This window comes from Piliocolobus tephrosceles, chromosome 11 (genome assembly GCF_002776525.5).
Source record: "Piliocolobus tephrosceles isolate RC106 chromosome 11, ASM277652v3, whole genome shotgun sequence".
Lineage (NCBI taxonomy): Eukaryota > Metazoa > Chordata > Mammalia > Primates > Cercopithecidae > Piliocolobus > Piliocolobus tephrosceles.
Window position 1 is genome coordinate 14,092,433 of NC_045444.1, and position 14,209 is coordinate 14,106,641.

Sequence of the window (14,209 nt, forward strand, 5' to 3'; positions counted from 1 at the left end):
TTTGGGGGCCAAAATAGTTCTCTAATATTTGTGATAACCAAGTTGACTCTTAATTAGCAAAAGTTTATAAAGTAAGGTAATTTGCTAGTCTAGTTCCCTTCAGTTTCATAAAAAAGTTCCCTTAATTATATCTGACTTATAGACATAATTAACTGACTTACAGAATCATAGATATAAAAACATCCAAAATTTTATTCATCTATAAATGCATGCATTTATTTAGAGGACAAATAGGATCACATTATGCATTAGTTTATAACCTGTTTTTCTGCCTTAATAATATGCTATGAAAATCAATCTACATCTGTACTGTGGAAATTGTATGTGTTCCAAATTATTTGTTTCAGTCTTGATTAAGTTAAAATAATGACAATTATTTTAATTGCACAGACGCTGAACAAGTTTCAAATTTTAAACTATTGACATAAGATTTTGAGACTCTAAAGCATGAAGCTGTCCAATACAAATGTATATAGATAATGGTAATCATTTGAGCATGTGCACAGGTCTTAAAGGTTCTAAAAACATAAGATTACTAAGGTCAGTTAGGTATCCTTGCCATATTTATATTTATTCTATACTTTGTAAGTACAAAATTATTCTTAGCTAGTTTGTAAAACTCTCATAAAGATCCCATTTTAGCCACAGTGACTTTTCATTAGAAAGTCTTTAATCTGTGTGTGAGACTAGAGTATTTATGTATATGATTTTGAAGGATGCTTTATTTTTTCATGAATGCTTGCTCTTGGAAATTAAATTCAGATTGACTCATTAGCCTTGTCATATTTAAACTAACTACCTGAATTTACTAATTTTTTAATAATAAAACTGTATAAACCCTTCATATTCTTTGATTAGATTAAAAAGTAACCTTTCCCCTCTTTTTATCAGAAAGTCTATAAAAATATAACATAGATTATACTTTATAACATGAAATCTATGTTATTTAACATAAAACATCTATTTTATCCTGTTTCTAAAAATCTGCACTGTATTTGCTTTTGGAGATGTGCCATAATTTATTCAACCATCAATTTTTGGTGGATATTTAGGTTGTTTTGAGTATTTAAAACTTTTATAGCACCTGGAAAATATTACTTGTACAAAATAGGTTATATGTATTCATTGAATAATAAATCTTCTCTAGATTGCCTCAGGTCCTCAAAAGTTGGGAGGTTTTTATTTATTAAATTCTATATCCCAAAGCCCTCAGTTCACAGGACACACATCTAACTCATTAAATTGTACTGAGTGTTGAGACTGTTTTTTGGGAAGGTAAGGCTTGAATGTATGGCTATGGATGGAGGTCCTCTTCCTAAGATGTCTGTGAGTTGTATATATGGCTGGGTTTCACGGCCATGAACTAGAGGTTTAGAATGCCACAAGAACTGGGCCTTCAGTGACATGAGGACAATGAAATCAAAACATGGAAAAAAGCCAGCACTTACCTGAATGAGGAACATAGCTATGTGGTGAAATTCTCCACGTCCCCCTTGCTTAACAGGAACTGTCATAAAGAATTTGCTGCCATCTCTAGAAAATACGGGCTCCTCATTCTAAAATATAGAAGAGCATAGAACAATCTCAAAAAGACGCGTGCAACCTGTGCTGCCTACTGTTAATTCCTTCATGGGTTATACCAAATACTGATTTAAAATTAGTTAGGAAAATGGGCACACTACTTTAAATAAATGAATGCTATGCTATTTTTTAGATTTTTAAAAGTAAATCTGATACATTATATACATATGTGGTTGAGTTGTGGGAAGGATAAGAAAATTTTGTGCATGGTGGATATGAATGATTTACTATTAGACTAAAGACACTTTCTAAATTGGTTCAAACAAGAACTGTCATATCTTCACATAAGATTGTGTTTAGTGATATATCCTTCAAAGATAAGGAACATGCAAACATCTGCACCAGTTTATCAAAATAAATCTTTTAATTATAAAATTCTATAACATATTTTTTGAAATCCTTTCTTCAGCAACTGTAGGTACTTGAAGGTTCATTTCTGATAATGTATTCATAAATTTACTGAAAATACAAAAGACAACAGGCCACAAAATTGAAAGGATTCTATAGAAAGTTATTTAATTCAAATTTACCATCCTTACTGCTCATCTCTCCACAAACACAGAAACACAAATGCTCACCTGCAACTGTGACCACATTTGATAATTTTTAAACTCTGGTGACACATTAAATCAATAGAATTATTTTTGAAAATTAAATGATGAAAGTCATATATACATATATACACACATATATTTTATATATACACACATATATATACATGTATATACATAAACATTAAGAAAATAGATTTATCTGATGAAACATTGAGTTTTTTCTGCTGGATTTATGAGAATGATTACATATATAGTATAAAGCAAGGCTTTGATATGGGTCCTGAGTAGCTCTGCACAGTCACCTTCAAGCCCTTTTAGATGACTTGGCCCTCTACTGTCTTTCTGATCTCATCCTTTTCATTTTCTTGCTTCTTCACTGGGTTCCTGCACGATCCTGCTCCAGGGCTTTTGTACTTTGTATTCCCTTGGTCTGGCTCTTCCTCTTATCTCTTTCAGGTCTCTGGTCTGAAATCTCTTTATCAAAAAGGTGTTCCCTTATTACTCCATATAAAGTGAGACGAGGAAAGTCAGACCATCCAACTCTATCTGACATCCATCATCTCCTTTTATTTTCTTTCTAGTTTTCCATAGCACCTGATATACTTTGGATCTGTGTCCCAACCAAATCTCATGTCATATTGAAATCCCCAGTGTTGGAGGTGGGGCCTGGTGGGAGGTGACTGGATCATGGGGATGAATCCTTCATGAATGGTTTAGCAGCATCCCCTGGGTGCTGTCTCATGACAGTGAGTGAATGAGTTATTACAAGATCTGGCTGTTTAAAAGTGTATAACGCCTCCCCCATCCCTCTCTTTCACCTTCGCAGGCCACGTGAAGTGTTGCTCCATGTTTGCCTTCTGCCATGATTGGAAGCTTTTTGAGGTCTCTCTGGAAGCAGAAGCTACTATGCTTCTGTACAGCCTGCAGTACTTAGAGCCAATTAGACTTCTTTTCTTTATGCATTACCTGGTCTCTTACAGCTGTGCAAGAATGGACTAATACAGCAACTAACACCATTCAATGTATGATTTGTGTATGTATGTGTTTGTTTGTATATGAATGTATGTATGTATGCATAAGATTGGTACAAAAGTAATTGTGGTTTTTGCTATTACTTTTGATGGCAAAATATGTATATGAATGTATGTACATATGTACATATGATATATGAATATATGTATATATGAGATTGGTGCAGAAGTAATTGAGGTTCTTGCCAGGAAAAGTAATGCCATTAAAAGCCATTCTCCCTTTGTACTTCTCTCAAAAGATGAATAGCTTTTTTCTCATATACGGATATATGAGAATTCTCCCATTTACATTGCCTTCTTCCCATTAAAAGTAATGGCAAGAACCTCAATTACTTATGCACCAGTCTCATATTTACATATGTATGTATGTATGTATGTATGTATGCAGTTCTCTGTAAATGTATGCCCCATAGGCAGGAAACTTATATTTTCCACTATTGCATCTGTAGCACCTGGAACAATGAATATCATGTAAATTTAGTTCAATAATTATTTACCGAATGAATCAGTCAATTAATAAGTATTTTAATATACTGAACAGTCTGATTTTAGCTTCATTTATAATACATCTCTTGACAGTAAAATAAGGATATTTTTCTTATCTGCCTTATGAACATTCATGAAAATATAAGTAACATATGTAATAAATTTAAAATTCTAAAGTAATATACCATTCAAGGTTGGAAAAATTGTATAACTGAGCATATAATGGATACTGATAAAATACTTGACTGAGTGAATCACTTCTTTCAACTATAATAAAGTCAATAATTCTATTTGTTTCGTCTCCTGCTCCTGTGGAATATTTCTCTCTTGGAGTTTCTTTTGTCTGGAACAACCTTTTCGTCTTCCTTTTTCTGCTAAATCTTATTCATTTTTTACTTATTCCCATGAAACAAAATAATTTCAAAGATTTCCCTAGTTAGAAAATTTCTCCTCAGATATTCTAAAAAGTACCTTGCATTCATCTTTATCATGGCTTCCAATGCAGTCTATTACATTGATCTATTAACTTGTTGCCTTCCTTCACTAGGCAATTAATAATTGAATTAGATTTTCAATTTTATCTGTTTAGCTCTATTGCCTAGGACGCAGTAGGTCCCAACTCATAATTGGTGAATAGATGAATGTATGGATACAATGAACAAAAATACTAGTTATATATATCATTCTATCGACCAGATTTACCCCCACATAGCAACTCCTCCCTTACCATTCTCCCTTTGTACTTCTCTCAAAAGATTAATAGCTTTTTTCTCATATACGGATATATATAAGCATTCTCCCACTTACATTGCCTTCTTCCCAGTTCTAGTACCTTACAAGTAGTAGTTCAGAAAAGGAAAAGATGAGGGCTACAATCTCAAATGCCTTGCTGGACTAAAAAATCTGCCCCCCCACACTTGACAATGTCTGGTGATAAACATTCAGTTCCATACAAGTAGTGCCAATCTCACTGCTCAGTTTCATGACATTATACAAGTCAGTGTTTTTGACACACAAGATCGTGAACTGGGGATAGTGGACTCTATCCCTTGACCAAATCTATCATACAGTGGTCATCCCAACTGCATGTCCCTTGAAAGCTAGGCTAAGCATGCCTACTTCTCTTTGCCTTATCTACTATGCTAAAAGAGTATATGATGATTCTATTAAATGTATAATTATCTTAGAAATTTACTGCTTCTTATTACTGCTACCATGCTCATCCATTAAATTTCATATAACTCTAAGTATTTCATAAAATTCTCTTAGAGCTTCTGAAGAAAAAAATCAACTGTGAAAAATGACCAACGGCATTTACTAACTGAGTAATACCTGGATGCTTTGTGTTTTTAAAAAAGTTTCTATTAAACATTCATAAATTTGGGATTTAAAAATTAGACAGCATAATCTCTAAAGAACATGCATTATGTTAACACATGTTAAACTATTATGAATGTCACTGGCAATAAAAGTAACAGCAAAAGATGTTTAATAACGGAGGGAAATTCAGAATGCATCAGTATTGTGTGTGATATATTTTTCATTGTTATTATTTTCTGTATCTAACTGAAATTTGTGAGTCTATTATTGGCTGTAAAATCAGGGTTTTTTTTCTATTTTATTTTGTATATTGGCTAAGGTAAAAGTATTTATATTAATAGATAATCATGTATAAAGACACATATACTCATAATATATATACAAACATGAATCTGTGTCTATCCATCTACCTACCCTTCAGACAAACAATTATTTATAATCCTTTTTACTTTTGTTCTTAATCATTCAGTAACTATCTGTTGAGCTCTTCTTACATATCGAATTCTACACTAGGCATTTGATTTACAATTAGGAGCAAAAAATAAACATCCTCACACCCTTGTATCTTAGCTAAAAAAAAAAAAAAAAATCATAGCAATAATTGTGTAAGTGTTACACAAAGATTACACTTGACTTTAATATAACTTTTATTGGGAGATATGATTTGGTTAGGCTAGTTAGAGGAAGTGACTTCTTATGTAGGTGATTTAACCCAAGGTTTGAAAAATAAATAGGCTTCAAATAAGGAAGTTTGAGGGAATTTTGTTCAGAAGGAAGGGCACTCATGAAGTCCCTGTGCATATGAAGGTCCATGTAGCTAGACTGGAGAAAACAGGTAAAATGACTCTATGACACAGAGCTGAAAAAGTTTTCACTTTCATCACTTGTGGACCTTTTAAGGATGCTGGTCTTTATCTGAAGGACAGAAAGAAGAGAGAAAAGTTCTTTGAGTTGTGGAAGTGCAAGTAAGAGGGGAATGCTAGTAGCAACAATTAAATGCATATTTTAAAAAGGTCACTCAGTCAGCCTGCAGTGTGAACAGATTGGCAGGTGCCTGAGGGGTTGAGACGTGTTGGATCTGTAGTTTGAACATGGACAGTGTTTGTGAATTAGAGGAAAGTAAATTGACTTGAGAGATGTTTGAAAGTAAAATCTGTACATATTAATTATATATAGATAAAAACGAGAAAAGATTCAAGGATGACTATTAGATAAATAGTTTTAAGATCTGCATGGATAATTATGTCATTGACTCCTATGATAAAAATAAATAAGACTGACTAGAAAAGGAATGAGTTCAGTTTAGACCTGGGGAGTATGAAGCTACTTTTACAGATTTAGAAGGAGATGGCAAGTATAAATTTGGATATTTCAGAACTCACTGAAGTGTCTGGATAAATGTGAAGGTTCAAAATACGGGTGGGTGGTCATTAATACCACAGACAGAATATAAAATAAAAGAGGGCTTTAAAGAACAAAAAGAAAAGCAAACCAAACCATACCACACATATTATTTCTCTTTGTAAAAACTCAGTAATGGAGTTAAGAGTAAAATGAATTCAGCTATATTTAAATAAGTTCTTTGTGTTTCCTTCTGAATTGTCCAGGATGAGACCATGTAACGGTGATTAGGTTTTTAGTCTGTCATGTTCATCTTGATTCCAGCCTCATTTATGTCACAAACTAGAATTGTGAGCTAGAATACAACTAAGAAGAGAAGTATTTATTTGGATAATCTCCATGATCAATTTATGTAAAGGTCGGGTCAATTTTTCAGACAATTTGAACAATGCTAATGATTTCCAGTTTGGTTAGGTCCTGAGTTTTTCTCCTTCATCTACACAAAAGTGTACTTACCCAAATAATTTAAAAAGTGATCCTGGCAGTTATTCTGCAATTTATGTCTCATAAAAAAATGGAAGTAACCTTTTCACAAATGGTGCCATATAAAGCCCAAGTGATAAGTGATCCTTTTAATGAAAAAGGATCACTCTGTCAAACCTAGCAAAGCCTTAAACTCATACTTTTCACAGAAAGTTATCACATAAGAAATGGGTAAACAGGATGGTCACAATGACCAAGATGTGACAGATCACCTATACTGTACCTGCTTAGAGAGCCACGTATCTGATGTCATCTCATATTTCTGAAACAAAACAAGTAACTCCATGAAGCATCTAAAGACCAAAATGAGTATACATAAATTTAACTTTTTAAAAACACAGTTATCATCAGGTTTTTTTTTTTTTTTTTTTTTTTTTTTTAACCTCTCTTCAACTGGTGAAATATCATGAGAGATTTCATTGTCATTATTGGTTTAATCTGAATGAGTAAGTAGAGAATAGGGACTAAACGATAATTTAATTATAAAGTCTTTTCTTTGGTGAACTCTTTCAGAATTCCCAGCAGTACCTCACCAGGGATAGAAGATCATTTTCCAGCTCTGTTTGATTACCTCATTCAAACTGTTTTGAACCACCAGACACTGTCTTTTTTCACCTCTAGACATCATTGGGAGACAAAATTATTAAGTCCTTCAAAGCAACTGGGCAAACAGCCAGGAATAAAATTAAAAAGTAGACATTCTTTCAATATTCAATTCACTCATAATCATGGCCTTCTTTTTTTCTTATCAGTAGTAACTCAGTCTTTGAGAAAAATATGAAACATTTGAAAGGACAAAATTATGTGGCCCTTCAAAACAGTCTTGGAATAGATGAGAGCCAAAATAATACCACAAAAAGCAAAATTAGACTAATTTAACCTCAAGTTAAATATATGTAGAAAAAACAAGCTTTAGAAATACCATTTACATGTAATGACATGAAATATCTTGTGGTTTCCTGAAAGAAATGATTCTATAATAAAACTATTTGAATTAAGAAAGATAAGTAACAATGTATTAGGGATTGTCCTATATGCAGAGGTATCCATCTCAAATTGTTAATAATAAATTATTTATAGGTTTTAAAATACTAATTTCTTTTTCTAAATTCATATTATAATTACATTATAATTGATCACTTTCTCTTTTCAGGGCATTTTTTTAATATATATCTTCATTACATGAAGATATCAAAAAAAATCTAACTGAATCATTTCTTTGTTCTCCATTTACACCCTAGCAATAACCATTATTGATATCTATAAAGCACAGAAATAAAATAGACACCAATGCCACTGCTTGTTAGTACCACCAAGTTTTGGTAGAACCCATGAGAGCCCAAAACTTCATGTGTTATTGTTTGTCTCATTATTTCAATTAACAGAAAGCAAAGTTTTTTAAACTCCATACATAGAATAAAATATATTACAATATCAATAAGGTGTCAAATCAATAGTATGATAGGATTACTGTATCTATTTTCTATTGAAACATTTTAATTTATCTTTGCAGTTATCTGTATGCAATGAAAATATTTACAATATCTTTATCTAGAAGGGCTTTCTCTAATTAACTACAATATATGTAGGCTGATTTTTAAATTTTTACTTTAATTTTTTATGTAAAAATCAAGACGGTGTCTCATTATGTTGCCCAGCTAGGTCTCGAACTCTTAGCCTCAAGCCATTCTCCCCACTTGGCCTCCCAAAGTGTTGGAATAACAGGTGTGAGCTACCCATGACTAGCTTGGCCTGTGTCTTTTTCTTCTTCTTCTTCTTCTTCTTTTTTTTTTTTTTAAGACAAAGTCTTTCTTTGTTGCCCAGGCTGGAGTGCAGTGGCCCTATCTTGGCTCACTGCAACCTCTGCCTCCCAAATTCAAGCAATTCTCCTGCTTCAGCCTCCTGAGTAGCTGGTATTACAGGTGTGCACCACCATGCCCGGAGAATTTTTGTAGTTTTAGTAGAGACAGGGTTTCACCATGTTGGCCAGGCTGGTCTCAAACTCCTGGCCTCAGGTGATCTGCCCATGTTGGCTTCCCAAAGTGCTGGGATTACAGGCATGAGCCACCGCAGCTGGCCTGTAGGCCAGTTTTTAAATGACTTACTAATCAGCCAAATAAGAAACCAGTCAGAACACTTTAACAGCTACATGGAGAAATCCCAGTCAATCTATAATCTAGCCAAAAGAAAGAGATGAATTTTCTAACAATACAAGCTTAATGAGAAGAGCATCAAATGGTTCATGTAACTATCTCATTTCCACGACTATACTCATCATTCTACTCAAAGAAAAGTCTGCCTCTTGAGGTCTCTCCTTCATAGACCATTTAAATAATATGTTTTAAAGTTTTCACCTACAGTGAATTGCACAGATTTGAAGTATATAATGTGATAAGTTTGCCAAATTGATCCCATCAAGTTATAGGACCTTTATTTCTCCCCAAAACATTATCTCATGCTCCTCCCCGGAGGTTCTCAAAAGGCAATCACTTCTGATCTTTTTCCCCAGGGACAGCATATGCCTGTGTTAGAAATTCAGGTAATTGAAATCATGCATTAAATACATATTATGTACTGTGTAGTGTGAGGTTTCTTTCACACCACATGTTTTTGAGATTCACTCATGTTGTTGAGTATATCAGTATTTTGTCTCTACTGCCAAGTAGAATTCCATTGCGTATCTATGCCTTACGTTAAAGTCTATTCCCTGTTAGTGGACAATTGAATAGTCTCTACTTTTTAGCTACTGTAAATAAAGCTTCTCTACAGACTATTTTTCACAAATCCTTTGGTGGACACATATTTTCATTTCGTGCGCAAATACTTTATAATGGAATTATAATGTATGGGTTTGTTTTTTGTATTTTTTTTGTGACAGAGTTTCACTGTTGTTGCCCAGACTGGAGTGCAATGGCATGATCTCGGCTCACAGCGACCTCCACCTCTCAGGTTCAAGCAATTCTGCTGCCTCAGCCTACCAAGTAGCTGGGATTACAGGCCTGCACCAACATGCCGGGTTAATTTTGTATTTTTAGTAGGGACAGGGTTTCTCCATGTTAGTTAGGCTGGTCTCGAACTCTCGACCTCAGGTGATCTGCATGCCTCGGCCTCCCAAAGTGCTGGGATTACAGGCATGAGCCACCATACCTGGCCTATAATATATGTTTTTATATGTGTGTGTGTATATATATATATGTGTGTGTGTGTCTCATTCATATATACACAAAAAATTGTATTTACATATATGTTTAATTTCATTGGGAACTAAAATATTATTTTAATGTGATAGTATCATTTTACATCCCCACCTGCAAAGAATGCGAATTGCTGTTCTTCACGTCCTCTTTAACAGTTAATGTTGTCAGTATTTTTGTGATTTTAGTGTAGTCATTCTAATGATGTGCAATATTACATTGTTATCATTTTAAATCTATATTTTGCTAATGTCTAATGAAGTTGTGTACTTTTATTTCTTATTTTTTAATTTTGTATATAGTAATGGGATCTCATTTTGTTGTCCAGGCTGGTCTTGAACTCTTTGCCTCAAAAGATCCTCTCATGTCAGCCTCCCAAATTACTAAAATTACAAGGATGAGCCACTATACCTCGCCAAATGTTGAGTACTTTTTCATGTGTTCATTCTCCTCCTTATAAGTAACTGTTCACATGTTTTGATGTTTTTATGAGGTTGTATTTTTATTATTGAGTTATAGAATTTCTTTATATGTGTTTTTTTCTGATACACATTTTGCAAATTATTTTCTTCCAGACTGTAGTTTGCAGATCCATTTCCTTAATGGTGTCTTTCATGGGAAGTTTCTAATTTTATTGATTTCCAATTTGTTATTTCATAATTAACGATTTTTTGGCTTATTCAGTATAGTAAGGTTTTATTTCATATTTTCCCCTAGAACATTGACAGTATTAGCTCTTAAATTTAGGGCTATGATTTATCCCAAATTGATTTTAGAATATTATATGAGATGTCAAATATCATTTTTGTTTTAATCCAACAGGGATGCCAATTATTTCAGCACGATTTTTCTCCATCGAACTGCTTTAGCACCTGTGTAGAAAATCAATCAATCATATAAATGTGGGTCTGTTCTCTGGAAACCATTCAATTTAGTTGACCTATTTGTGGTCCTTATGCCTCCACTAGCATCTCTAGGTTTTTGCAGCTTTTTATTTATTCTTGAAATCAGGTAGGGCTAACTCCTTCAATTTTATTCTTTTACAGGATTGCTTTGACTTGTTCAGGTATTTTTTGTTTCCATACTAATTTTAAAAACAGCTTGTCTGTTCTGACAAAAAAATCAGAAGGGACTTTAATTGGTTTTATATTAAAATTATGGTTAAATTTGGGTAGAATTAATATTTTAACAATATTAATCTTTTCTATTTAAAAACATGGAATAGCTTCCATTTATTTAGGTCTTTCAAATGCCTTTTAGCAACATTGTAGTATTCAGTATTGGGGTATTTCACAATATTTGTTAAATTTGTAATTGTGTATTTAAAGTTTTAAGGGTTTTAATGGTATTTTAACTGATTTTTTTTACTTAATATCACTAACATATAGAAATTATGTTTTGCTGTTTCTTCATTATTTTGAAACAAGTACAAACTTATGGACAAGTTAGAATACTGGTTTGAGAAACCTGAATACCCTCTGGACTTACCTGCCACTTGTTTGTATTTTACCCCATTTGCTTCCTTACACATTGTGATTTTGTATTCTAGGGTTTTTTGTAGGCTTTTTTTTTTTTAATGTACACAATTTTGTTATCTATAAATACAGATTTACTTCTTCCTTTCCTAACACTATCCTGATTCCTTGCTAAGTGGGGCCTCTGGAAAAGTTTGCATCACAGTACTGAGAATGGATACTCTTATTTCACTGCTAATCTTAACATGAATAAGGTTAGTGTTTGCACATTTAGTAAGGGGGTACATTATGAGTATCTTTTAACGGATTGGGGATGTCTCTTCTTATTCATTTATGTTGAAAGTTATCATGAACTGATTTTGAATATTATCAATTGCTTTTTCTTCATCTACCAAGATATTTAATTCTTTTTTCTTAATATAATAAATTATATTGATTGGTTTTCAATATTAAACCAACCTTAAATTCCTAGGATTAACCTCATTTGATCATAATGCACTATCCTCTATTTATATTGCTGGAATTGAGTATTGATATGTTTAAGGATTTTCTCATATTTGTGTTGATATGATTTCACTATGTCCCACCCAAATCACATCTTGAATTGTAGCTCTCACAATTCCCATGTGTTGTGGGAGAAACCTGGTGGGAGGTGATTGAATTATGGGGGCGAGTCTTTCCTTTGTTGTTCTCGTGATAGTGAATGAGTCTCACGAGATCTGATGATTTTGCAGTGGGAGTTTCCCTGCACAAGCTCTGTCTTTGCCTCCTGCCATCCAGGTAAGATGTGGCTTGTTCCTCCTTGCCTTCTGCCATGACTGTGAGGCCTCCCCAGACGTGCAGAACTGTAAGTCCAATAAACCTTATTATTTATTTATCTTTTTTGGAAATTGTGCAGTCTCGGGTATGTCTTTGTTAGCAGCATGAAAACAGATTACTACATGTGTTAATGAGAAAGATCAGTCTAAAATGTTGTCTCTTAGGCCGGGCGCGGTGGCTCAACCCTGTAATCCCAGCACTTTGGGAGGCCAAGACGGGCGGATCACGAGGTCAGGAGATCGAGACCATCCTGGCGAATATGGTGAAACCCCGTCTGTACTAAAAAATACAAAAAACTAGCCGGGCGAGGTGGCGGGCGCCTGTAGTCCCAGCTGCTCGGGAGGCTGAGGCAGGAGAATGGCGTGAACCCGGGAGGCGGAGCTTGCAGTGAGCCGAGATCCGGCCACTGCACTCCAGCCTGGGCGACAGAGCGAGACTCTGTCTCAAAAAAAAAAAAAAAAAAAAAAAAAAAAAAAAAAAAAAAAAAAAAAAATGTTGTCTCTTGTATTTTTCTTGTCTAGTTGTGGTATCAGTATTATTCTACTCTTAAAATATTAGTTGAAATGTTATCTTTCTTCTTCACTTTCTAAGGAGTATAGGGATGCTATCATATACTCCTTAGTAAGAATGTTATAGTGTCTGAATATTTGCTCCCCACTCCCGAATCACGTTAAAATTTAATTGTGATTGTGTGAGTGCAACAGTACTAAGAGATAGAATCCTAAGGGGTATTTAGGCCATGAGGGTTCTGCCATCATTAATGGATTAATGCCTTTATTATGGTAGTAGGTTTGTTATCACAGGAGTGGGCTCCTCATAAAAGGACAAGTTCAGCCTCCTTTTGTTTCTCTCTCTCACCCTCTCTTTGCTCTTCTGTCATGGGATGATGCAGCAAAAAGTCCCTCACCAGATGCCAACCTCTCGATCTTGAATTTCCCAGCCTCCAAAACTGCAAGTCAATAAATTTCTGTTCATTATAAACTACCCAGCTTGTGGTAGGTTGTGATGGCAGCACAAAACAAACGAAGACAAGGAATTATAGGATTTATCCCTTAATAATTAATAGAATCCATCAATGAATCCACCTGCTTCTAGAGTTTTCTTTGTGGCAAGGTTTCTAATTATGAATTAAATTTATTTAATTTATTAAATAAATTTATCTTTAATTCATTCTTTATTTTTTATCTTAATTGATGTAAAATTATTCAAATATTCTTCCTTTTCATACATTCACTTTGGTGATGTATTTTCCTTTATTTTTAGCTGACATGTAATTATTGTATATATTTATAAATACAGAGTGCTATTTTGATACATGTAAAATATGTATAATGACAAAGTCAGGATAACTAATATATCCATTACCTCAAACATTTATCATTTTTTATGTGCTCTAAATATTCAACATTCTCTTTTATAGCTATTTGAAAATATACACTAAATCATTATTAACCACATTCAACGTTCAGCGCTTCAGAACACTAGAACTTAATCTTTTTATATGGCTGTAATGTTGTATCTGTTAACTAACTACTCTCTATCCTTTCCACCCAAGCTTTTCAGACTCTAATAAACACAATTCTACCCTCTACTTCTATAAGCTCAATTTATTTTAGCTCCCAGATAGATGTAAGAACATGTAATATTTATCTTTGTGTTGACTCGCTTATCTCAGTTAACAATGTCCTCCAGACTTATCCATGTTGCCATGAATGACAGAATTTCATGCTTTTTTTTTTTTTTTATGGCTGAATAGTATTCCGTTGTATATGTACAATGGAATGTTTTATGTATATATACATATATATACACACACTTTTTAAAAAAGCATACATATATACTTTTTTTTTTTTTTTTTTTTTTTT

At 33.5% G+C, this 14,209-nt stretch overlaps 1 protein-coding gene across 1 annotated transcript in view; it reads right to left on the reverse strand.

Annotated features, from left to right (window-relative positions):
* Window positions 1-1,229: 1,229 nt before the first annotated feature.
* The window catches only part of DPP10 (dipeptidyl peptidase like 10), a 629,039-nt gene continuing 616,059 nt past the window's right edge, over window positions 1,230-14,209 (reverse strand). Inside the window, exons 12-13 of the mRNA XM_026449363.1 lie at window positions 7,080-7,118; window positions 1,230-1,556 (exon numbers count right to left, since the gene is read on the reverse strand). Coding sequence (XP_026305148.1) covers window positions 1,230-1,556; window positions 7,080-7,118 — 366 coding nt within the window. The remainder of the gene's footprint in view (window positions 1,557-7,079; window positions 7,119-14,209) is intronic.